At 45.8% G+C, this 27,406-nt stretch overlaps 1 protein-coding gene across 1 annotated transcript in view; it reads left to right on the forward strand.

The window, feature by feature from the left end:
• Window positions 1-27,406, forward strand: part of dpysl3 (dihydropyrimidinase like 3) — a 62,382-nt gene that overhangs the window by 26,509 nt on the left and 8,467 nt on the right. Inside the window, exons 7-13 of the mRNA XM_080780901.1 lie at window positions 6,007-6,075; window positions 8,607-8,727; window positions 10,172-10,328; window positions 11,818-11,959; window positions 12,786-12,956; window positions 22,630-22,809; window positions 27,112-27,268. Coding sequence (XP_080637027.1) covers window positions 6,007-6,075; window positions 8,607-8,727; window positions 10,172-10,328; window positions 11,818-11,959; window positions 12,786-12,956; window positions 22,630-22,809; window positions 27,112-27,268 — 997 coding nt within the window. The remainder of the gene's footprint in view (window positions 1-6,006; window positions 6,076-8,606; window positions 8,728-10,171; window positions 10,329-11,817; window positions 11,960-12,785; window positions 12,957-22,629; window positions 22,810-27,111; window positions 27,269-27,406) is intronic.

Consider the following 27,406-nt stretch of genomic DNA (forward strand, 5'->3'; position numbering starts at 1 on the left):
ACCTGAATTCCGTCCGAGCCTATAAGTGGTGAGCGCCATGAGTCACAGGCGCTTGCCAAACGCTCCAAAACTTCAGTATTCATACCAAGTAAGTAATACTCGTGGCCTAGGCGCAAGACGCCACCTAGGCTCAGCTGGCCCAGCATGATGCTAGGCCAGTGACCACCGGGGTGAAGGGCTGCTCAAGCCAGCCCGTCAGATGCCCGGCCGACCTGACCGGTCAAGGTGCTGGTGACCCTACCGCTGAGTAGCACGCAGGAGCGACTCCCACCGGGGGAGCGGATGCCACCACGTTCCATCGGTAGGACAAGGTGAATGTAGACAGAGTCGCCCATGTCACTGCTGTGTAGATCTCTGTCAGAGATACACCATTCTACAGCAACCAGGGGGCTGTTGTCCCATGGGCAGAGTGTGCCCGCCTTCCAGGCGACCCTGGCACTCCTGCCTGCTTGTCCCTGTTGGATCACCCCTGTGATCCGGTGGGACAGTCCACCCTTCGACCATGGTCTACCCGAGCACTCTCTGATCAGGCCGTATGGTATAGAGTGCAGGGATTGGTGCCAGCACCACCTAACCATTGCCATGTAGGAAGCGGCAGCCTCCTTCATGCACTGATAGGGACATTCTTGTGGCTGACACTGCTAACAACAAAAATGCTGTCCTGCGAGAAGCCACCCAAGTGTCCACGCTTAATTGGCTCATGCCGCAAGGCAGACAGTACCACCTCCCGTGGGGGGGCTGCCGACCTAATGTGCGAGCACCCGGTACACCGTGGTCTCCCTCAGCCCTAAGGGGCGGAGGCACCCGCTGGCTCACTGCCAAGAGATGCCAGCCAGCAAACTAGTGCTGTGGGATCCAACAAACGGGCACCGGTCACGAGGACGTCCCACGCCAACATCCGTGGATGTACTCAAGAACGACGCAGGAGCGCAAAGTACCAACAACCTGGCCAGATGGAGATCCAGGATCACCGGAAGCGACAATGGAGGGCTCGTCTGAGGACGACCTCGAGAGAGCTACAACCCATGACATGGTGGAACCTACTCAGGGGTCCACCTGAATTGACCGCCACTGTCTCGAGAGACAGCATGTGGGGGCTGGGTATCCTGAACTGTCAGGACTGAGGAGTGGGCTCGGTGTGCTGAGCACCTCTAGCCATACCCTGCCGGTTGGCCCTGGAATTGTTTGTTTACGCTCTCTGCCGTGTGGTCTGGCCGGACCGCGGCGGCAACGATCAGCGACCGTAGATGGCCTCAGAGTACGCCGACTAGGTCAGCTCCTCTGGGTTCTACCCCGCTACCCGCCGCAACGGTTTACAGCCGCGATGATCAACCAGGAGGTTCACCGACGAGGTCGGTTTCGCTCGGGGTCTCACAGCGCTTCTGCAGCCAGGGAACCCAGGCTCCACCAACGAGGTCGGCTTCGCACTTGGGACCCTTTGGCCGCACCGAGCGCCGTCTCAAGGTTTCCCCCGGCGAGCAGGTTTCACCAGGGAGCGGACGCACGGACCGAACGCCGTCTCAAGGTTTCCCCCGACGAGCAGGTTTCACCAGGGAGCGGACGCACGGACAAGACTGAGGCTTCCTCCGCGAGCAGATTCGGCACTCAGTCTTGTTGCTGTTGTTGTTGGCTAGCTGCGCCTAGATAGCCATGACTTCGTGACTTCTCTGGATGAGAAGAGCTTTCTCTGTGGTTTCAGACCGGTAACCGGATTCTACCCCGCAGAGTCACACCTAGGTGCATAAACGGCTCGCCGTGACACACTGTACACTGTATCGTGTGCTCTGCCCGACAGCCACAGCACGCTCTGCTGTGTCACTGAGCCCGGCTCCACCGTGAAACTACACCACGGACGCATGAGCTGACCTCGTCAGCAATACGCCCTATAGTGTGATAATGGCTGAGATTCAGGCATACTTCCTGGCAGACCCAGCATGTCATGTCTATGTTACCAAACGTCGGACAGACACAGCATGTCCTGTCTGTGACAGAACTACACCACTGTCGCGTGAGCTGACACCCCGCCAGAAATACGACAGTATAGTGCGCTATGATGACTGCCCAACATAAAGGGAAAACTTCGACTGACCCAGCACGTTCTGTTTGTGTCACTGAACCCAGATCCACAATACCGAACTACATCACCGGGGTGTAAGCTGGCGCAACACCCACAATACATGTATTCATGTACTCTTTGTATGTCTATTTCATATGGACCCCAGGGAGATTAGCTGTCGCTTTGGCATCAGCTAATGGGGATCCATTCAGTAAACCATACCCTGTATAGTGTGCTCTAATGGCCGTCTGACCCCAAGGAATTGTGTTAGTCTCACCTACAAACGAGACAACAGCTAACCCGAGAGGGCGAGTCAACGCTCGCTCCCTAAACTGCACACTGTAGTGCATTAATAGGCTGCTGACACTCGTAAGTAGTCTCGCCGAAAACTTTCACTAAATCCTTCTTTACAGACCTGTCCATACCAGGCAGGGCAGGAAAGAGGTGGAGCTATAGCCTGAGCTTAGCTCGCCCAGCTCTGCCAACCTGGGACAAGGTTCAAGGTAGTCTTTATTTGTCTCTCTTGAGAAAACATTGTCTTGGAGACAGAGTCACAGCTGTATACAAATAGCATATACCCGTTCACATAAAAAATACATTTTTATGGGTCTGTCAGTGGAAACGACTGGTCTTTTGCCTCTAAACAGGCATGGCCCCTCCAGCTTCAGCTGGAAGGAAGAGACCATTCATACAGGAGGTCCTCATACCAGGGCCCCCGCAGGGCCCACACTGGTCATGGCCATCCTCTGTGGGCGTGTGAGCTCCACATGCAGCCTGAGAAACCCCTGCTATTTCCATCTCCTCTTGTCTCTATATAGATATATTCATATGTATACCTATATATTATTTATTATATGTGTACCTATATATACATATATGTATACATCTTGTATTGTACACCATATTTTAACTGTTCGGAATGTGCTCCACAGGGAGTGGGCCCATAGTAGTTGCTTGAACGTGAGGGGTCATAATCTACCCTTTGCAGCTCACAATGCTGCATAAACGAATCAAGGCAACATGGTACCCTAAGACATCCCCATGACGCGGATTCTCAGTGTGCTCTCTCTTTGTTAGGACAGAGTCCCCAAATCAATGTCCACAGTTTGTTTTGTGTCACCAGCAGAGTTATGGACCTCTGGAAGAGGTTGTACATAAACTGCTCGGCCGCTCTAGCACAAAACAATCTGACATTAAGCACACTGGAGGCTTCCAAACTTTTGTATATCATACCAGTAGGCCTACAAGTCCACATGCATAGTGTGTTGTTGTAGCCCTTATCATACTTATAATAATAACAATAATAATGAATTGCATTTTTATAGCGCTTTACAATGGTACATATATATATGCCTGTACTGTATTGTACAGACTGTACAATACATTGGTAGTGTATCAGCTTGCGTGATACACATACCTGTATGCTTGTATTGATACACACAGGTATATATATATATAAGCATATAAGTATATATTAACCAGAACCAATTGTGACAGAGTAAGCAATTTAATTGCAGCGCCTAACACGGTGGGTCATCAGGAGTTTTTTGTCTCCTGATCTTTGAGCCACACCGCCCTCTTGTGACCCATAAGGCACAGTGCAGACTGGGCAGCCGTCCCTGACGGACATACCTCCATACACTATGACGCTCATGTCAACCTGTCAATGAGGAAGTTGGAACACGCTGGAATAGTTTGTTTACACTCTCTGCCGTGTGGTCTGACCGGGCCGCGGTGCAACGAACAACGGCCGTAGATGGCCTCAGAGTACGCCGACTGGGTCAGCTCCTCTGGGTTCTACCCCGCCGATCGCCGCCGCGGTGTACAGCCGCGATGATAGACCCGGAGGTCTCACCGCTTCTGCAGCCAGGGAACCAGGGCTCCGCCAACGTGGTCGGCTTCGCACTTGGCTTTTGCCACACCGAACGCCGTCTCCTAGTTTCCCCCAACGTGGTCGGGTTTCACTAGGGAACGGACGCACGGACCGAACGCCGTCTCAAGGTTTCCCCCAACGTGGTCGGGTTTCGCCAGGGAGCGGACGCACGGACAAGCTCCACACCGAACGCCGACCCAAGGTTTCCCCCAACGAGCAGGTTTCACCAAGGGTTGGACGCACGGACCGAACGCCGTCTCCAAGGTTTCCCCCAACGAGCAGGTTTCACCCAGGAGCGGTCGCACGGACAAACTGAGGCTTCCTCCGCAAGACGGACTCGGCACTCAGCTTGTTCGGATTAGACCTGCAGCTTTGCTGTTGTTGTTTTTTTGTGGAGCTACGCGGCGCCCCGAGAGGAGTCGTCGAGACGACCAGCTCTCTTCTTACCTAGGTAAGTGGACTGTGTGCCACGCAGCTTCATGTTCTAAATATATATATTTATATATAATGTTTAATAGTGTCAAAACTGCTGAGATACACGAAACGTCTGCTCTCGTGGAAATCAAAAAATCGAAGTGGCACTGCACAGATGGGGCTTAAATAGCCCGCTGATTGGCATCTGCGCAGGGCCACCATAGAAGATGTGTCTTAAAGAGATATCCATGAACACTGCCCTGTGGGGTCAGTTCCCTTACATATTGAAAATATGTAGTGGAGAGCCAGTCTCGAACACGATAGAGAACTACTGTTCACCGTTGTCTTTGTTATACAGTAGTTGTGGTGTGGACTCTGCCATCCCCTTGACTCAATAAAACAAAAAAGAACATGCATCTTTGAATTTATAGTTACAATGTTTGTTGTGAATGGCCCTTTATTGTCCAATGAGTTTACCTCCCTTTGATAGGCAACTGCTGGTGAACACTTCTTTCTTTCACCATTATTAACATTCATGCTTTAATAGATTTAAAAGCTCTATTACAGTGGAGAGAGAGAGAGAGATGAGAAAGAGAAGGTTGAGAACTGCACACTTCGTCTGTGCATTGCCTGCGAGACGGACGCACGGGAAAAGGATGTTGTTGACATTTGTGTGAGGCGCATGTAATCCATGCCGACTCTTGGCGGACCACGGATACGCGTAAGGCTCAGCGTGTGGCCTGCTGATGCAGATGTTCAAAGCGGCCCATTGATTCAGCACATGTGCAACACTGACTGTTTCCGTCCTCCGCACACTTTTCACCGACGGAACAATAAAAAGACAATGCATTTAGGGTAGAACAATGAAGATTTAAAGCGGCGTCTGCCAGCCAGTGGATCGGGTCACAAGCTGGAGAAGATCTGTCTGACAGGGTCATGGAAAAGGCAAACGCTTTCAACCTGGCATCCCAGACTTGGTCATTATCGGTGAATATATAAAAGATTAGGAAACCATTTTCCAACATTTCGAAAGAATAATACAAAAAACAAGAATTGATGACATCAATTAATTAACAGCTGCTGCCTTATATCCCATGGCTGAGAGGTCGGCTAGAAGCAAAAAGTGTGTGGTTGCCTAGACACGAGGCAGCCAATCAGGACGATAGGTTATCAGTACAGCCAATGAGAAACATAGGTTTCAACTACAGCAAGTGGGCGTGAAAGCACCGCAGAGAGAACATTGACCAGCTGTGCTTACACAGCAGCTGGTAATAAAATAAAAAATAAAACGCAAAAATATCCTATCTACAAGATCACAATGTGTTCTGAGCTTGAGATTAGCAATTATGTTGCTATTTATCATATGATGAAGTATATAGTGCTTATAGTGGTTAATAGAGGAACATATTGCATCGGGTTGTGACTCCATGCACACACCCCAACATTCCAGTCTCTACTGTGAAATTGGTTGAAAATCCTGAACTTTCCGCTGTTACTATGTGACAAATGTATGTACCATGACCGGTCTGTCGTGCGTGCGTGCGTGCATGAGTGCGTGCGTGGGTGTTTGCGTGTGTGCGTGCGTGCGTGCACACGCCCATGAGTATTATGCAACCATCCATCTGTGAGCTAACCAGCTGTTCTCTACTTGTTTGTCTAACAGGAGCAGGCTCGCATGTTACAGATGGGCATTACAGGACCAGAAGGGCATGTTCTGAGCAGGCCAGAGGAGGTGAGACACACACACACACACACACACACACACACACACACAGTACAAGCACATTTCGCTGCTCACCCGAGCTACGCTGAATTTACTGGACTGGTCTACCGTCTACACACACACACACACACACACACACACACACACACACACACACACACACACACATTGTTCTTGTTACACACATCTGCTGTGAAACCCATTAGTGTCCCAGTGTGAACATTCCCTGGTTTCACCACTTGTTACTACTAATTTTATTTCAATAAACAACAGAATGGCTACCACGTGGTCAACCTAAGTGCTTTAGCTGCATGGGTTCTCCCTGCATGTCTGTGTGGGGGGAGGGGTTTGCGTCTCGGGGTCCTGATGCTAGAGCGTTAAGTGCTGTGATAGCGTAATGGAATCGTGTGGAGTGGTGAGGATCAACACTTACGTACACCATGATGACGTGACACTTCCTCTACAGTCCAAGATGGAAGCGTGCAATTGTCTCCAGATTGTGTGGAGCCCACCACAACACTGGAACCCCACAACCACACAGTGTGGAGCCCACCACAACACTGGAACCCCACAACCACACAGTGTGGAGCCCACCACAACACTGGAACCACACAGTGTGGAGCCCACCACAACACTGGAACCCCACAACCACACAGTGTGTGGAGCCCACCACAACACTGGAACCCCACAACCACACAGTGTGTGGAGCCCACCACAACACTGGAACCCCACAACCACACAGTGTGGAGCCCACCACAACACTGGAACCACACAACCACACAGTGTGGAGCCCACCACAACACTGGAACCCCACAACCACACAGTGTGGAGCCCACCACAACACTGGAACCCCACAACCACACAGTGTGTGGAGCCCACCACAACACTGGAACCCCACAACCACACAGTGTGGAGCCCACCACAACACTGGAACCCCACAACCACACAGTGTGGAGCCCACCACAACACTGGAACCCCACAACCACACAGTGTGTGGAGCCCACCACAACACTGGAACCCCACAACCACACAGTGTGTGGAGCCCACCACAACACTGGAACCCCACAACCACACAGTGTGTGGAGCCCACCACAACACTGGAACCCCACAGTGTGGAGCCCACCACAACACTGGAACCCCACAACCACACAGTGTGGAGCCCACCACAACACTGGAACCCCACAACCACACAGGAAGTGTATGCAGCAGTACTGTCATTATATAAACATTAAAGGACCACTTCACCACTTTTCAACCTATCTTCGTATAATAGGTCCTCACTAATAATCATGATAAAATGGCGCAATTTATTTCTACTCGGTCTGTGTCTCATAGGAAGGATGTGGGCAGTTCAGAAACCCGTCCACCATGTGACATCATCGATGGGGGATACCAGCTAATAGAAACTGCAGGCTTTCTAGTCCTGAAAAGCTGCAATACGATAATGGAAGCCATCGTTCTCACGATAATACAAATCTAAATATATTTCGATGATGTCACTGGTGGACGGGTTTCTGAACTGCCCACAGCCCTCCTATATGAGACACAGACTAAGTAGAAAAAGAATGGTGGCATTTTATCATGATTATTAGTGAGGACCAGTTACATGAAGATAGGTTGAAAAGACGTGAAGTGGTCCTTCAATATGGTAATATAATATGGTATTTCTTCTTTCAAACTTGAGTTTTCATTGTGATACCGATAAATAGTTCTCAGTTTCGTTGGAATAAACATGCTCGGCCCACACGTCTAACCACTTAACACGACAGCCGAAAGCTTACTGCTTAAAGAGAGAGATGAAGCTTAACGCTTACTTTTCTCTGCCGGCTAGCTGTTAGCATTCATGAAATCCCAGTGCCACCATACGCTCACTTTATGAGAAGGAGTTTGCCCGCTGCCTCGCCCCGCACACACACACACACACACACACACACACACACACACACACACAGACTCAACACACGCACTTTAGTATCATTGGCACAAGCACACGCTCTTTACCTGTCGCCAGAAATGTTTACATGTCAGGAGCGACGCAGTACAAAGTCACAACTTACATCCAAACTTTGAAATTGAATGGCAGAACGTCCACCGAGGACAATTCTCCTGGATTCCGACTTATGGAGGTTTAAAATCCTGCTTGTAACCGAGGAAAACGTCCCATAGCTGGTGGTGACGGGGCGTTGCCATTGCAAGCGGACCAATATTAAAAGCTGCCTTATATACACAGAGTATACGTTGGGGTCCGTATATATACGGCCCGGGCCAATCTTTTCTAAATGCAAGGCAGGTTGCTACGCAATCGTTTCAAGACTAAAACGATTACGGAATGAATTACTTAAGTTTTGTTATTGAAATTGTGTTCTGAAAAAAGAAAACTGGAAAAAGTCGTATACAATGCTAACGCATCAGAATTGGTGTCTGATAGTTGCTTTTCATAACTATTGTCTTTGGGAATAATTTTGTGTAACCTCATCATCAGTGACTGGAGGTACAGTAAGCCAAATATAATGTCCTGTCCTGTCCTGTCCTGTCTGCAGCTGGAGGCAGAGGCAGTGTTCCGTGCCATCACCATCGCCAGCCAGACCAACTGTCCTCTCTACGTCACCCGCGTGATGAGCAAGAGCGCCGCTGACATCATCTCCCAGGCCAGGAAAAAGGGTACGGCATGCAGCATAGTTTGGTTCATTGAAAAATAAATGGGCCTGTACAATTACTGTCAATAAACAAGTCACTTTTGTGAGCAACTTCCTCATGTATCTCACATGATCGTCGCAGTCGGGTGGAAACCCATGCATTCCAGTGGATGTAGTTATTATTTAGTTTCAAGCTCTTGTTAATTCTTTTCATTTATGAAACCCACAGACGCACGTAACCGAAAATGTTACAAAAACTGTGAAAATATACGATCTACATTGTAGATCGTATATTTTCACAGCTCACTACGAATCACTTTGTGTGACATTGTCATAATATGACAAATTTATGGAAAAGAGTTGAACAGCGACGACATCTTTACACATGTAGCAGACGGAAACCAAAAACAACCAATGTAACAAATGTGAATAAAAAACACTGTAAAACATTTGTAGTCCCAGGAATTTAGTCTAATGTTCCTGTAGTTTTTCTTCTTTTCTTTGCATAAAAAAAGGCCAGACCATCAAATTAATGTTATAAAACTCAGTGGAATGTTGTCCTTATACTATAAAGGTATGTGACCTCACTTCAGCTGTGTTTCCTAGTTGCTGGTGCATTAATAATGCGAGGAATGCACATAACCCACGCTTCATCCATGACCTTATATGAGGATTTAGTTATCTGTCCCCAGACACCAGATAATGCACAGTTCCTCTGCAAGAAGTCATGTGCAAAAGAGGCTACATTTAGAGGAATTCCTTCCTTTATCTTTCAGGTCTTCTCCGTGGTCGAACTGTCACAAAGCTGTCTCTGTTTTTCCTCATAGGGAGATGATTGGGAAGGCCAGACTGTACAGTACATGAGAAAATCCTCAGTTCATTTAACTCCAAAAAATGGTTGTGTGTGTGTGTGTGTTTCAAATTAAATCAGTTGACTGGGGACAGTTTGCCTAATTGGGGACAGAATTTATGTCCACAGTTTCATAAGCGTTAGGCATGTCATGTGTCTGTCTGAGTTAAGGTTAGGATTATTCACAGATGCTATGCAGATGCTAAGAATGTTATACAGTATGCAAGGTTGTAAATCATGAATTAATGTTAGTGTAATAAAATATGGAATGAATGCAACGTCTCCAGAATTTCGCTGAATGTATTTACTTACCTGCACGTAAGAGCATGTGTATATATACAGTAGGCACTTTTAGACATACAGTATGTGTGAGTTTGGACATTTTAGTCTATTGCTTATGCTATCTTGACCAGATAAACGACAAGAGTTTTAAGTGCAAGGCTAACCCCCATCTGATCCAGAATGGAATCCTTTAGTTCCAAGGATGATATTGGGACATTTCAGAGTTTTGACATCGTTGCTCCGCTACAGTACATACAGTTATCCCAAATACTTCAGTGAGATAAACCTCGTATAATCCCTATTGTTGAATTACGAATTCACATTGTTTTTTTTTCAGGAAACGTCGTGTTTGGGGAGCCAATCACTGCCAGCTTGGGCACCGACGGGACGCACTATTGGAGCAAGAACTGGGCCAAGGCAGCGTCCTTTGTGACATCACCCCCCCTGAGCCCTGATCCCACCACCCCCGATTACCTGAACACGCTGCTGGCCAGGTATACTCGCCACACTGACCCCTGCTGGTCACCTTTTGTCAGTCCTGGTGCACAACATGGAACGGCGACATGAATCAAGTGCTCATGAACCGGCATTGCATGCACACACCATAGTGTTTTGTCGTCGTTGTTGGGGATTACCTCATCCTTCTTTCTTTTTTTTTAAGATATTTTTTTGCTGCTTACGCCTTTTATTGGTTTTTTGAAGGGACAGACAGTAGGCTGACAGGAAACGGGAGAGAGATGGGGGGGGAAGACATGCAGTAAAGGCCGTGTCGGGCTCGGGAGTCGAACCTGCGGCACACTGCGACTGGATTACCAGTCGGGCGCCCAGACGGTTACGCCACCGCCTGGGCCTACCTCATCCTTCTTAAGGGGTGTTTTCTCCCATTTTAGTTGAAGAATGACTATTAGCCCAGGTTAGAAGGGTTGGGGAATAAACGAGAGAGGCTATAGGTTGAGATGGTTTTTGACATGTGGAAAGGAGGGATGAGGGGTACATTGGGAGAAGGATTCTGAAGATGTATAGCTGCCAGGTAAAGGGGAGAAGAGGAACGGTTCATGGATTCGGTGAGAGACTATACATGCAGCCAGGTGGCAGGAGTCACCGAGATATAGACGCAGAAAACGGAACCAGATGGAAACCGATGATCCACTGTGCTTTTAGGCCCATTGGGGTCCATTTAGAAGCACATTAGAAGTTCAAGCAACACAATCCATTGTGAACATATGGATAATGCTACAATATGAAACAAATGGGCTCTAGGATCACTCCATGTATTTTCTGTTCTGCCAAAAAGGGGGAAATTGCAGGACTATAATATCCTCCCAAGTGATCGCATTTTGCTTTTCTGCAACTGCGTTCAAAATGGGTACGTGAAGGAAATGAGTAGGTAAAAACCAAAGCCCTGTGTCCTTCAGGTCTGCCGACTAATCTCAATATATTGCTAAAATGGGATTGTTGGCTTGCCGTCTCAGTGATATATGTACTATTATTCCACAAGTGGCTCTCTTCATCATCTGGTAAGAGAGTTAAAGTAGGGTCTGGAAACGGAGAACACCCAACAACCGTTTGTACTGCGGTGCAAACGAGAGGCTTTTGGCACAGGGTAACTCACCTTATGCTGTTGTCCAAGTTGTGTTCTAGTACATGAATCTCCAGCTGCGGTGAAGTAACCTTTTTTCCAGCTTGGGCCCTCCTGTGGGAACGGCAATAAAAACCTTTGATGATATAAAGTAGTTTTTTCCGGTTTGAAAGGATGAAAAATTAATTGCTGTGTTTCATCTCAGGTATAGCTTATGTGTCATTTTAACGTTTTCTTGTTTGGCGCGAGAACAATGCACGGCTTGATAAACTATAAGGTAAGGGGAGCTTGCCATATTAATGTCATTTTCTGTCTGTCTTCACATCACTTTTTTCTTTATACCCTCTCCTCATCTCTCATTTCTCTCTCTCTCTCTCTCTCTCTCTCTCTCTCTCTCTCCCCAGTGGAGACCTGAACGTGACGGGCAGTGCTCACTGCACCTTCTCCGTGGCGCAGAAGGCCATCGGCAAGGACGACTTCACTCAGATCCCAGAGGGGGTGAACGGCGTAGAGGAGAGGATGTCCATCATCTGGGATAAAGCTGTGGTGAGAAAAGTCACGACTTCACACATATTTCTTCCATCTGGGGGCCGCCCCGCAAAATGAGGATGTCAGAATCCATGTGAATTTATGGCTTTTTTTCCTCTTTATTTTTTTTAATAAACAAAGTAATGTGTAATGTTATATAATGTGACACAAAGTATCTCTTTCCGTATTTAGTGAGTTAGTTAGTTTCATTCATTGTCCACAATTTTGTCTTCGGTCTCAAACAACAGTAAGAACAAACGGCAACAACTCTTACACAATTATCTTCGTGGCAAAAATGCAGGACAACAGTGGCAAATACATTAAAAACAAATCTAGCGAGACATGGTATCATTTAGTGCCATAATGCCATTAGGAATGAAGGGATTTTTGAAGATGCTCTGTCTCTATCTATGTCTCTCTCTCTGTCTCTCTCTCTTTTTGCCCTGTCCTTCACCCACACATATAGCACGTAACAATGTCTCCCATTACCAACCAGCATCCCCTCCTCAGTGTCTTGTGTTGTTCCCTGCAGTCTCTTTGCTAACAGGCAGGGGTTTGTGTTTGGGAGCTTTGTGGTACACCACTCTGAGTTTTAGTATCCCACAAGCATACTTACTAAGTAACACACGCATGCATGCATGCATGCATGTCTGTGCATGTGTGTGTAGTGTGCACTGCTGCGTCTGAATGCCATGAATGTTGCTGAAACTCTCAAATATCCGACCGTGACATTTCTCCCATCCGCCATCGCTCTCCAAACGAACCCATGTATGTGTATTTGTTTGAAACCTAACCTAACCTTTGTGTATATGTGTTTGTTTGAACACCCCCCCCCCAACCCCAGACCACCGGTAAGATGGATGAGAACATGTTCGTGGCGGTGACCAGCACCAACGCGGCTAAGATCCTCAACCTGTACCCTCGGAAAGGCCGGATAGCCGTGGGCTCCGACGCCGACCTGGTCATCTGGGACTCTGACTCCGTTCGCACCGTCACTGCCAAGACTCACAGCTCGGTGAGTGTCCTGTCCACACAGGTCCTTCAGTCCTCATGAAGACATGGGGCTACAGTAGGTCAACATGATGTACCTACTGTACACTGAGTATTGTCCTGTGTATAGTATTGTCAGACGTTTAAACCTCTCTGCAAACGGAGGCCACCGAAAGCGCTTTTCACACTTCCAGTGCTACTGCTGTACTTCTTAGCGCTCTTGAATAACAAAGCATTAGACGAGTGGTGCAACTCCACACCTTGTGCTAAAATGTGTATGCACGTCAAAGGCAATTAAAAGTATTATAGGGAACTAAAAACAAGCAATTTTCCATGAAAAATGTACCAGTACACCTTTGAATGTATGTGACCACGAAGACAAATGGACTGGGAATGGTTGGTTTGACCCATTTCCTGGAGGCAGTGCAACCAAAACACTTCATCCACTTCATTCAATCCAATAAAAATCCAATGAAATAAGCAGACATTATGCAATATAGAAAGCGTCCGGCTGTACACAATAACTACACTGTGAGAGTTGGCTAACAAGCCTACAAAACAAATATTCATTTGCTGTGGAAAATGTTAATTCACAATTAGGACGGTGCACACAGTGGGAAATGTTTCTTTCACAGTGTTGAAGCCATAACAGTAACGGTAGCAGTTCTGTCCAGCCTTCAGCATGACAAGCTGTGACTACTCCACGTAATCCATGTGCGGTTTCCAGTCAATACATTTTGTGCAGCTGTGATTTGGACAGGATAAATGTACAGTATAGAGAGTATGCGCGTGACATCATCATCATCAACAACGTTCTGGCCTCGACAGCCCATAAATCCAAAACAGAAAAGTCTGATTGCATTAAACGACATTAAACAACGTTGAACTCACTTTGCCACTCGATTTGCCACTTGATTTTTCCATTCACTTTATGCATGCTGCATACCCTCTATAATGGACTGGGGGGTGTGGGTGTGGGTGTGGGTGGGGCTGCTGTGCTGCGGGGAAAACACAGTTTTACAGAGGAAATATAGTGCGAGAGACGCATAGTTGGCTACCTTCCAGTGACCCCTGAGTTCCTCCAAACAGGAAATGAAGTCCCAGTAGATGTCTATTACTGTATACACACACTGTGTTCACTCTGCATATGGCCCTGTCATCAACCGCAGCGCTGCCAGATCTTTAGAGAAATAACTGAGCCACTAGGTCTATGAAAACAAGCCCAACAAAGAAGGGACTTTATCCCATTCTGACCGGGCACCCATTTTGGTGTTAGCATCATGTTATGCTTTAGCTATTGAAAAATAGCAGATCTACAAGCTCGTAGCGCGCCACCGAGTGGCGCGCTACGAGCTTGTAGGTCTGCTATTTTAGAAAAATCGAAGAGCGACTGACATTTTTTTAATCTGATCTCAGGTCAGAATGGGTTAATCAGACCAGTGTGTGTCCAGTGGAAACCTCGTATGAATCTGATCTCAGGTCAGAATGGGTTATAGGCCGCATGAGCGCCTGCATGCATTATGCATCGGCTATTTAAGTACGATTCTTTTGATAATGTATGCTTCTTCTGCGCTACGTCTCAGAGGCTAATATTGTACTTTTTACTCGTTTTACTAGTTTTTTTGGAAAACTGCAGTTGCTGGTTAGTTGCATCGCGACACACTTTTAATGAGCGTGTGCCATTGGAACAGGGCTTATATGGGATTAATTCATAATCGTATATCATTCCTTCACCAAATTTCTCTTTTTTGGCCTCGAGCTAAAAACATTTCTGAAATTCCCGATCGGCAGTGTTGAACTGTGTTTATATAAAACGGATATATCCGGTCCTATAGATTATGATTGGCCGAGCTGCATTCGAAGCTGTTGTAAAATATAGTGCTAAACACACACCTGGCCTGCATGTATCAGTGTTACTGTGCCAACGGCCTGTTCTGAGGGATAGAAACTTCCTTGTTTGTGCAGACTTTCAGTCATGCATTTTGTCAGTGTTTTATTGTAACGTTTGTAAGTATTTTTTTTACATGTTAACTGAGGACAATTTACAAAGGATAGGAGAGTAGACGTGATGTAGCAATCCGATTGCATAGTAGTGCATACACAGTTTTATTGTTTATTATTCCTTTATTGTTTATTTTCTGGCTTCCAGCACAATACGCTGTAACAACCACACACCGCAACGCACCGCTGCCTCAACGCAAACGCACGCACACGAACAGCGGGCACACACACACACACACACACACATTCCCCTGGCGGTGGATAATAATAATAATAATAATAATGGATTTCATTGAGTGTATCATCAGTTTACAGTAAACCAGTGGTTCTCAAACATTGTCATATCAAGGACCCCCAGACTTATATATCTTAACCCCCATTTGAAAACATATTGTGCCAGGCACCCCGCCACAATGTGATCCTTTGTGAGTTTGTAGATCTTCAGTCTTTTCTATAGCCGAAATGTAAAACGGCACAAGCATAGGCGCACGGACACCGATTTACTTCCGCTCCATGTTAATGAATGCGGCCATTCTCACTGGCCGTGCACGGGCGCTCCACTCACGCACAAACTAGTTTGCATAATGCATTGACCTCCCGGTGTGGCCAGGTTTGGCAAGAGCAGTCGTGCACAAACCATTAGCGCAATAAAGCGTGCGTGCAGAGGTTTTTTGGGTGGGTTCCAAGCGTTAAGGTGGTTGCACACTGGACACGTTTTTCAGAAAACTAAAAATCCAAAGTCCAGTGTGCACTGGGACCTTTAACGTGGTTAAACCGTTCCTCATTTGGCTAGGGACCCCCTGAACCACTGGTTTAATAAATGAAACAAAACGCATCATAAATTCAGGGCAGATTAGCTAATCAAAAGATTTTTTATTAACGAGGGAAAATGGGCAAAAATACATACAATCCAAATCCCCCCCCCGAAAAAAAATGTATCATTAGAAAACCGAATTTGGAAACAAATGAAACATAATTTATAAGGCCCTGGATGTGTCAGAATAGGCCATGGCAGGAAGCATTGGCACAGGAAGTTTTACCAGCACGCTTGCACTTCCTGTTTAGGCTGCGATAATTGAGTGGAGAAAAGGATTTTAATGTGGAACACAAACGGCCAAATGGGGAGCGTGCTGAAAGAATGATGCTTGAATGGAAGAATGAAAACGTTGATGAGGTAATGCACTGATTCTCAACGTGGGGTCTGGGGACCCCCAGAGGTCCTTAATTGGGGGGGGGGGGGTTTCCAGGGGGTTTCTAGCTAAATGATTGATAGTTTGGAACTAAATACTGTAGATCCGTATGCATTTGCAACTCAGAGAGTGTGTACCCTGAACCCCGGGAGAGTACGCCAAACACCACGCTCCGAACCAGCCCCTGCTCGGGGGTAATTAATGTACACTAAAATACAGTATAGGTGGTTCCCAGCTAAATGATGGTTAAGATATTTTTTAGATCTATTGAGAGCGTAAAATGGATCCTTGGTTTTCAAGAGTTAAATTATCGTTAACACCCGCATTACTTAATTTACAAGAGGTCTACACAGTTACAGAACGTGACATATTATTTTGATGGTTTGCCTGTTATCTCTCCTACCATCGATACATGCATGGAATTATGACAAAATCTTATCCGACGACAATAAAAGTAAATAAATTGGTTCTGAGAGGCTAAATCTCATCATCACGGTGGTCCCGTGGCTCAAATGCCGAATAAATTTGATATGAAAAAGGTTGAAAACCACTGAAATAAAGGAATAGCCTCCACTGCCTTTTTCCGAACGTTGGCGGTTCCAGCGAGGCCCACGGGTTCTTTGCAGTGATGTCACCCTCTTCATTTCCTGTGAGTCCCTCCCGATATCGGAGCAGAACACATAGCAACACCACATCAGCTCCCAGAATGCATCCACCTTCGGCACGCACTGCAATGTACTGTACGGTACTTTGATGTGTGGCTGAATGGAAACGCTAACTGTTTCACTGCCTACCGTCCAGGGTGAGACAGGGACCCCCCTCCCCCACCTTAAAGTAAAAATACACACACACAGCATCTAAGTCTGTTATCAGCAGGAGTACATCTGGTCTGGATTGCTTATTGTTGTTAGGCAACACACACATACACACACACACACACACACACGCACACGTACGCGCGCACACACACACACGCACGCACACACACCAACTCTTATGCACAAAAAGTGAGCATAGTCAACACGTGTAGGCTACAGCTGTGTGCGTGCGCGCCTACTGATATGAAATCGTGCAGACAGAGTTATAGCTGCACAACCACACACACACACACACACACACACACACGCACCAAACAACTCTGTCATGACCTCATGGCTGGCAGACTTAGCTCTGTCCTGTTCTGGCCCAATTTTGGAAGCCAGTTGAAAAGCGAGCCGTGTGCAGAGGAAGAGAGCAACAATGGAAGCGAGGGGGAGAGAGAGGGAGGGAGGGGGGGGTGGGGTGGGGTGGGGGCGGTGGAGAGGGAGGAGAGGGAAGTAGGAGAGAGTGAGAGAGAGGGAGGGAGCGTCACAGATTGCAAACAAGCATGTCCAGCAAAGAAAGTTGGACATGGGCGGACATACGAGACGAGAACAGTGACCTAAATCAGCGAGTCTCAACCTGTGGTCCAGGGACCACTGGTGGGCCCGGCCGGCCGTGAGGATATTGAAAGTGTGACCCCAACTAAATGGCTATATAGACTATCATGGACATGGTATTATTTTCTTTAGAGCCTTGGAAATGTTGTTTTCATAGTGACACCAATGAATACAAATGAAAAGGCCACTCCTGCAAACTTTAGATGTCAATCTTAGCCAAACCACGATAGAAAAGAGAGAGAGAGATTCGTCTTGAATCTAGCTTGATCACATAGAGACGATAAAGACCATGTGTACCGATAAAATATGGAGGTCTAATAATTCTGTCATGTTAAGTGGTCAGATGTCATTGGCAAGAAAGCCTTAATATATTTGAGTAGGTCGACTATTAGGAAATATTGCTGCTTCTCAAGTCAGTATAGGAACCATAAGACTCCTTGACTTGGTTCCTACTGTAGCTGTTCCATACTGTATATCCCATAAGGCTGTGCGACAAATCCCTTATACATTACATTTTCTGATTCTTAACAACATAAAACAAAAGTGTCACCCAGAGTTATACATTTCCTTGCGCCAAGAGGCATGATTGACATGGAAATATACCTTTTATGGGGGTTTTTTTCAAATCATGGAACCTTTTGGACAGTATACGTGAAGAGAAACAATCCTAACTAGGTACCAAGATTAGAGCATATTATATCCTTGTTAAGATTAGAGCATAATAATTGTGTGTGTGTGTGTGTGTGTGTGTGTGTGGGGGGGGGGGGGGGGGAGAGACAGAGAGATGTATGGAGACATCAGGGGCCAGCTGTTTGTGTGTATGCCAAATGGACACGTATGAATAACAGACAGATGAATGACGAGAGAGAGAGAGAGAGGCAGGGAGGCGTCTGATTTCTCTCCCCTCTTTCCCACACATGTTGGTAATTAATACTGAGCCCTATTATCCCTCTCTCATTCGCGCTCTCCCGCTGTCCCTCTCCCATTCTCCCTCTCCCTCTCTCTCTCTCCCTCTCTCTCTCATTCTCCTTTGCTTTATCCCTCTCCGTTCTCTCTCCCTTCATCACTCTGTAATTTCCGCCCGCTCTCTCATTCCCCACCCCCCCCCCCTCTAGTCCCTCTTCTCCCTCTCTCATGCTGTGCCATTCCTCCATCCTCCTCGGTTTCTCCAAAAACTATAGTCCCCACTTTTGGTAATGTTTTGGCTGTGAAAGAATGTTGCATTTCAATAATAAATTGATACCAGAACTTCCCTTTAATGTTACCTCTCAGCACAACCCTTGTCTGCTCCTGTACAGTTACGTCAGTCTGGCATAGCTAGACGTCTCAGAGTTCAGCGATATGGAAGTACTCCACCCTAGTACTTGAGTTAAAGGAGGATATAGATTCTCGTGGTAAAATATTACTCGGCTACAAAGTGAAAGTTGCTCCGTGCAATTTCGAGTTTCAGAACTTTTCATGTATTCAAATGTACATGCTTTTTTACAATACTTAAGTAGGCTATTCAAAAGTACAAATTACAAAGTGTTCTTTTTAATATCATTGCAATGACATTACCCCCAAAATTGCATTTTTCCCCAAAAAATAAATAAAGACTTATTTAGCACATGCTGTATTCAATTTTCACTATTTGAAGTGGGGCTTAAGTGGCTAATTCATAATATACTTTCCCCCTTCCTAGATGTGTAGTTTAATACAACATTAAAAAGAAAGCAGGGGCTCGCAACTCACTTTAAGATGCTCAAACTTTATTTAGCGAGGCAGAAAATACGACCTCACGGTCTTTGTGTCAAGTATATTATTCTTGACAAAGACTGTGAGGTCGAAACGTCGTATTTTCTCCCTGCCTGTCGCTAAATAAAGTTTGGAGCATCTTAAAGTGAGTTGCGAGCCCCTGCTTTCTTTTTATTGTTTACTGTTTCTACAGTTTTGGCTCGGCACCAATGGAGGACGTGCGTTACTTAAAGCATTCTCTTTGAAATGTAGTGGAGTGAAAGTCCAAAAAGACCTAATACTCAAGTAAAACTGTTTGTTTTCCGAGTATCTCTGTGAGTAGTCTGTGTTTACAATGTTTCACGCCACAGGCCCGTTATATTAATGCAGCGTGTCAGATCCTAATGTAAAACACAATGGTCAGCTTTGTAGTGTTGAGCACTGTGGTCACGCATTCCACACACTACACATGTTAGTGCACTTTGATTTTTTTTTTTTAATGCAAGCACAAACACATGATGATCACATATGGATGCACAGAAAAACACTTGCAGTCTGGCTTGGATGGTCATGAAGTCATTGCAAGCTTTTAGTTTACTTTCTTTAGTTGTGAGCTTTTTGTGCGCTGGCACTAACGCACGTGCGCACACGCACGCCCACACACGCACACACGCACGCACACACACGCGCACTCAATTAAACAGATGGATAGAATCGAACCAGGAAGAAGAGCTGGCTGAATCGTAGCCTGTCATGACCAGACTACTATCACTAATGTCCCCATGCAGGGATATTCTTTTCCCGTGGCAGATTCGTCCTGTTTCCAGGCAACTGTATCGATGCCCTAGTGCAGTGGTTCCCAAACCTTTTCATGTCAAGGACCACTAAATTCACACTAATTAGCCCTGCGGACCCCCATTTGAAAAGATCTGCCAAGGACCCCGCATTTTACGGCTCTAGCAGTGATTCTCAACCCGTTTAATTTCAAGGACCCCGAGTTTGATGGCACTTCCATATTATCTGGGACCCCCAATTTATATTGTAAAATCAATCAATGTTAATTTAACTCTGGGAGTGTACAAATGGAACCAAATGGACCCGTTTTGTTTGGTTCCATTTGTACACTCTCAGAGTTACGGAGCCATAAGGGTCCATTTGGTTCCAAACTATCATTTAGCCGGGGGACAATTTACAATTTAGGCATTTAGCAGACAATCTTAATCCAGAGCGATTTACAATAAGCAAAAACAAAAAGCATCACATACATAAAAAGTAGTTATGAAACATGTGTAAGCTAAGAGCGTAACAGTGGAATATCTATGTAATGAAAGTATACATACTATACTATATATATACTATAAAGTGCTATGACTACATACAATGAAAGTCTGTATAAGTCTGTATAAAATGCTATCTAAGTCTACATAAAGTGCTATCTAAGGGGGTAGGGTAAGTGCTACGGGCCATGATGGAGTCTGAAGAGGTGGGTTTTCAGACTACGGTGGAAGATTGGGAGTGAGGACCCCCTGGAACTCCCTCAAGGACCACTTTGGGAACCACTGCCCTCGTGGTTAAGGCGCATATATACCACAATAATAGGCTCTAACGCAGCCTGACAGCGAGTCGCGAGTTCGATTCCCAAACCTGACAAGCCTTTTCTGTGTGTCTCACTCTCCCTCCCTCCCCCCCTCCAAATCTGGAGGGGTGGGAGGATTATGACGGGTCCCACAGATGCTTAGCATGTCTTTGCTGTGTTGTGAAACTCAAGTGCTGCCATGTATGCACAGCTGAACGGTTTAATTACTACACACATGGCTGGAAATTAAAGCTCATTACACAGAAGACCTACGGTATCATGTAATAATGACCTGTGATCCTCTTGCACATTTCTCCAACTCTCTCTCTCTCTCTCTCTCTCTCTCTCTCTCTCTCTCTTTCTACCAGTGTTGAGTTCGTCAACTAAAACTAAGACGAAGAATGTTCGTCGACTACCTTTTTCCACTGACGAAAACTAAATGGAAACTAAATGAAAACTAAGCTATGATGACTAAAACTAAGACTAAATATATTGACAATTTCGTCAAACAAATAAAAACTAGACTAAATGTTAGGAAGGGACTAGTGGACAAGAGATCCACTATAAGTCATTTTACAATTAGTTGCATGCTGCAGTGTGACGCGTTGTGAGCTTGTAGATCGGCTATTTTGGGGAAAAAAACAGTCATTATGACGGCATCAAGGCCCACGAAAATACATTTTGTTCGACTAAAATGTGACTAAAACTAAATTAACTATTCAAGAGTCTATGACTAAAACTAAAATCAAAATTTGCTGCCAAAAACAACACTGCTTTCTACAGTATCTGTGTCTTGTGGGTGGATGTAACTGTCTGCATATTATACACCGTGGTTTGGATGCATTTCACATGTTGTGCATTTAGGGCTGTCACAATTATTACATAATCGTCTTAATCACAATTATTTCAGATAATCGCAATTATATTGTGCAATATTGTCGTAATTGTTTCCATGTGGAAAATGTTCATGCATTTTGAAACATTTTCAGAAGATTTCCACGTTCCACCGGTTCCATGGTGGCCTCACAGCTAGAAGGTGTCGAAAAGTGTTCGATGATGTGGGCACTGGGGGGCGTGTTCTCTTCTCCGCGTCAACAGTGCCCATACCCTATAGGCGGGGTTGGCAAAAGGGATTTTCTGTGTGGAGTTTGTACGTTCTCCCCGTGTCCCCGTGCGTCCCCCTGGCCAGCCGGGGGCGCCTGATGGAGGGGGGACTGGTTGGAATAACGTGTTCCTTCCACGTGCTACGTCCAACCAGGGAAACTCCCCATTGTCACGTGAAAAGAAGCGGCTGGGACTCCTCATGCATTGAAGGAAGCATGAGGTATGTCCGTTGCTCTCCCCAGGTTGGCGGAGGGAGTGTATAGTGCCCAGGATTACATTAGACAATTGGGGCAAACACTGGGGCGGGAACCCCTTTTGGTGTTAGCATTATGTTATGCTTTAGCTATTGAAAAATAGCAGAGCTACAACCTCATAGCGCACCACCGAGTGGCGCGCTACGAGCTTGTAGCTCTGCTATTTTTGAAGAATCGTGAAAAGTGACATGAAAGGGTATGAGAACGACGGACATAGAAAAACATCGCCTTTTCAAGAAAACAGTCAGGATTTAGAAGACATTTTGCAGAATCGTTCCCAGGTCAAAATGAGTTAAGAAAAAAAATGGGTTGCAAAATCGTGGGATGAAAAAAGGGTCATGCACGTGACGGCCATTATGTGCACTCTGCATGGGTTGTACTTGTACCGTGTATTTGCGTTCCGTGATTGATAACACCTGTGTGTCTTTGTGTTGCTCTATAGGCTGCCGAGTACAACGTGTTTGAAGGCATGGAGCTCCGCGGCTCCCCTCTGGTGGTGATCTGCCAGGGCAAGATGGTCCTGGAGGACGGCAACATGCACGCCACCTCCGGCGTGGGACGCTTCATTCCCTGCACCCCGTACCCGGACTACGCCTACAAGCGCGTCAAGGCCAGGAAGCAGGTAAATGGTGGCCTCATGATTGTCAGACTGTAGCTTTCTTGAAGCTTCAGTCTGACATTGTCTCCTGTCTGAGCGACTTCAAGGGGGAGGAGATTAGAATTTCCCTCAACCAATAGCCATTGTTGTTGTTTTTCCTTCCTTCCTCATGTGTGTTGCGCTGTGTGATGACCATAGACTGTAAAAAAAATATGGACAAAGCGTTCGCCGGGTCTGATATGGACGTAAGATGAAGCCAGTCAGTCCTTGTATTGTAAATCGCCATCTTTCTAGATCCGTTTGGGCCCAGCTGGCCCATTGGCTGGCCCAGACAACGAGGCGGGACTTCCCCCCCCTTCTTCTTAGTTGGTTTTTATTTGGACGTGTGCATCGATTTAATCCATGTATAATAAGTAGGATTTTCACAAACGTTATGTCTGCAAATGGTAGAAAGAGTTCTGACAGTTATAGGGGAGGTATATGCTTTCTCCAGTGTGGATAGCCATTTTATACCAAATTCTTAATTTGGTCTCTTAACCCATTCTGACCGGGCACCCATTTTGGTGTTGGCATCATGTTATGCTTTAGCTATTGAAAAATAGCAGATCTACAAGCTCATATCGCGCCACCGAGTGGCGCGATACGAGCTTGTAGGTCTGCTATTTTTGAAAAATTCGAAGAACGACTGACATTTTTAGAATCTGATCTCAGGTCAGAATGGGTTCATCAGACCAGTGTGTGTCCAGTGGGAAACCTCGTATGAATCTGATCTCAGGTCAGAATGGGTTAAAACCCCACTCACTAGGCTTTCCCAGTCGCGGCCTAAAGTAGCAAACATGTCATCTCAAGCAGCACATAGCTGTTTGTTACAGTAAACCTGTTTATTTTGGTTACTGTGGTGTGGACCAAAGAAATGCCTGGCGTTTTTAGTAGGGACAGAAAACTGCTGGCCTGAACAGCAAGTCGTACCCAAACAGTCAAAGTCAGAACAAGCTGTCTTTCTATAACTATCCGTCTGTTCTTAGACTTTCTGTCCATCCGTCCCACTGTCTCATTCTAGCTCTTGTTTGTCCATCTGCCTTCTTGTTTGTTCACAGCTAAGCGGGGATTAATTGCAGTCCTGTCCACCGAATTATGTGTCCGGGTAAAAATAGCACTGGGGAGTGTGTTAAGGCGGATCAGAATAGCCGGAGAATGTGGTAATGGTGCCTTTTATAAGCAGTGTGAGCTCATTTGTCTTGTAGGAGGACAAGGGAGAGAGATTGGTAAAGCAGGACAAATAGAGGAGAGGAAACAGGAGATGGGAGGAGGGGGAAAATGGACATCAGATGTTGTTAATAATGCAGAATAATGTTTCTGTTTTCTTCTCTTGTGTTGCCTCTGTGGTGAGATCAGGGTGGTCACGGTGACCTAATTGAATAAAGAACACGTACAAAAGTAAAAGCTTTACTCGTGGGAATTCAGGGGCATTTGTTGGATGGCTATAACTATCTTCAATCGTGGTCCTGCACTGCACGTTGCTGTCGGTGAAACTTTGCACCAAATGGCGTATGTATGCCATGCTATGAAATAACAATAGAGAAAGTCCATGATGGCTCTTGTCAAACTTGTGAGTGACAATAAGGTCACATTAGCTTGTTTAATAAAGACAAAATGCATCATGGACATTTTAGCTGTGCTCAACGGTATAGTGAGAGAGATGGAAGATGGGAGGGGAGTGAAAAATGAGAAGAAAGAAATTGAAGAAAGAAGGATTGATGAAGCCGAGAGAAGGGAGGGGGACATGGGGTGGATGCGGGGGAGATAAGGTTCATACCAGACTTTAAAGGGTCAACCCGAGGATGTGGGCTGTACTTTGTCAAAACGTCCCCTCTCTACGAGGGTGGTCTGGTGAGCGTAGAAGAGCTGCAACGTCCATGAACGCGCACAACTTAAAGTGGCTGTCGGTAGGTATATAACTCGAGCATGGGCAATGTGACGTGTCCAGACTGTAAAGCACTACGTACAGTTAGACTAACTTTGAACATTTGGGGGGAGGAATGGTACTTAATCAACTCCTTGCAGCTTTTTTTTTTACTTTGTTTTGTGGATGAAACAAGGTTTTTGATGTGGGTTTTCACTGGTGGAGGTACCGCAGGGCCTTGTTTCAATGAAAACCATTGTTCTAGAACTTGTTCTGCGGTGGATGCAGGGCCCTAGTGTTTTGCCTGTCGGTGGTGTAGTGGTCCGGATACTTTCCTCTAAAACCACACAAAGCCTTTCCCTGCCATTTGCAGGGAAAGTTATTGATGTAAATAGGAGCTATAATACCTCTAGGGATGGGATTGATTATTTGGCTGCTCCACCCGGGACCCTTTTTTTTTCAGCAGACTCTTTAACATCAACCGTGGGTGTCTCATTTCAGTGAACTCGATGCTGGCACATAGAATAACCTAAATGAAAGTACACCCACAGTTAACAGTATTACCGTCAGCTGTGTTTACCTGTCAAAATAGCTGCTGTTGTAGCTACAGGTTCAACAAATGGCCACGCATCATACAGATGTCTTTTCTGGGATTTATTTTCACACAAATTCTCCAAACTCCTCCAAAGAGAACTGCATGACGCCACCAAGACACTGTGAGAACTAAAACGAAATATAATACATTTTGTTTGTCTCAACTCAGTTGGGACAGTTACAAGAATGCATTAGACTTTCTGCAAGTTCCAGTGACTGAGTTACAAGGATCCATTAGACTTTCAGCGAGTTCCAGTGACTGAGAAACATTGTCTTTTGTCAGGTCTTTCATAATGGGTGTCATCAGCTAAATAAACAGCTATCGCCAGTTAACGATTAGAATTTAAAGTGAATTGACCATAAAATGACTTTGTTCTCTCTCCTTCAATTCCTTAAACTGAATACAGATTCTTTCTAACCCCCGGGCCTGTAAAATCAAACCCGTATGACAATTCCTCCACTCACGCTGTAGCCGTTTGAATGATGAGGAAACGGTGCTGTTTGTCAGCGTCCGCCATGGCAACAGTGGTGTGTTTATCCTGGTAGCAGACAGTGCAGCGTTTTCTTCATTAGCAGATGTTCCTTTTCACTTGGAAGTCGGCTTCCAAACCTTTCACTGACTCACCCCACTGACAGGGAAACAGTTTAGGGGTCTGTCCACTGAGAACACCACGTTTGAATGCTCTGTGTGTGTGCGTCCACTGTATGAGTCTTTGTGATTTTCGTGTGCGTGTGTAGTGTGTTTGTCTTGTTTAGGGTAACATTGCAGGAAGTTTATTTCTTGTAGAGCCTCTTAACACTGTGGACAGAAATAAAAAATACAATAGTATTAGCCATAATACTACTCAAATTAGTCATAACAAAGTAAAAAGGAACAGCAAATATCATCATGCTGTAAATATACACAAAATCGCTGCGTGTGTACGTGCATGCGTGCGAGTGTGTCACCACTCACCAGTGTATCTCAAGATGGAGAGTGTGTGCGTGTGTGCATGCACACGTGCACATGCACACACGCATCTGTACAGCATAAATCTGTTACCGACTCTCCGCAACAGGATGTGAAATATGCATATTTCATTCAGGCACAAACGGTTACACAAACACCCACATGCATGTAATAATAAACAGGTGTGGGCATGGAGACAGCTTGGTTGTATTAAGCACGGCTTATCTGTGGGGACTCTGCACACTACAGAACATGTCGGTTTGACGTCCCGTCAAATCCCTCTTCTCTTTTTATACCAGATGAATATTCCTTGCTTTGTTCCGTTGCATACAGTAGCCCTGCAGTACTTGAGTCAAATGTTATTCAACTTGCAAGTTAAAGTTGCCCAGTCAAACCTGTACACATTGTAAAGCACTTACAAAAAACAATAGAAGCTATAAACTCATGCGTCTCAGCGTGCATCTCAGCATGTTTTCACTATTTCTGAAATGGGGCTTAAGAGGAGTTCATAAATTCTTCCTGGTGTATTTTTTGTAAGTTTGGGCCCTGCATGGGTGCCTTTTCCTAGAAATGCATTGGAGTAAAAAGTCTAGTGCAGTAATAGTCACAAGCTTACAATAATAATAATAATAATAATACTACTAATAATACTAATACTCAAGTAAAGTACAGATAGGCCTACTCTAAAACCTAAGCCCTAAGGTACTTTGTTACTTCCCAACACTGGTTGCATCTCTGTCTTGTAAAACAACAGAATGAATCAATTCCTGTATGTAATCAATGTAACATAACTGTCTCTGTCTCTGTCTCTGTCTCTGTCTCTGTCTCTGTCTCTCTCTCTCTCTCTCTCTCTCTCTCTCTCTCTCTCCCCCCTGCGTAGCTGGCGGTGCTGAGGGCAGTGCCCAGGGGCATGTACGACGGGCCCGTGTCTGAGTTCTCCATGTCGCGCGGCGGCACCCCCATAGCCTCGGCCCGCACCTCCCCCACCAAGCAGCCCGTCAGGAACCTGCACCACCAGACTGGATTCAGCCTAGCAAGTAAGCATATGCACCACACGATGAGACTAAAAGCTTCACTTTTAGTGAATGTAAGGTTATTTTGAAGTGTAGACCACTTAATTTTGATCTAGTTTTAGTCATAGTAATTTTAATCAAATTCCATTTTAGTTTCAGTCA

This window comes from Protomyctophum bolini (assembly GCF_963924005.1).
Source record: "Protomyctophum bolini genome assembly, chromosome: 13".
In the NCBI taxonomy this organism is placed as follows: Eukaryota; Metazoa; Chordata; class Actinopteri; order Myctophiformes; family Myctophidae; genus Protomyctophum; species Protomyctophum bolini.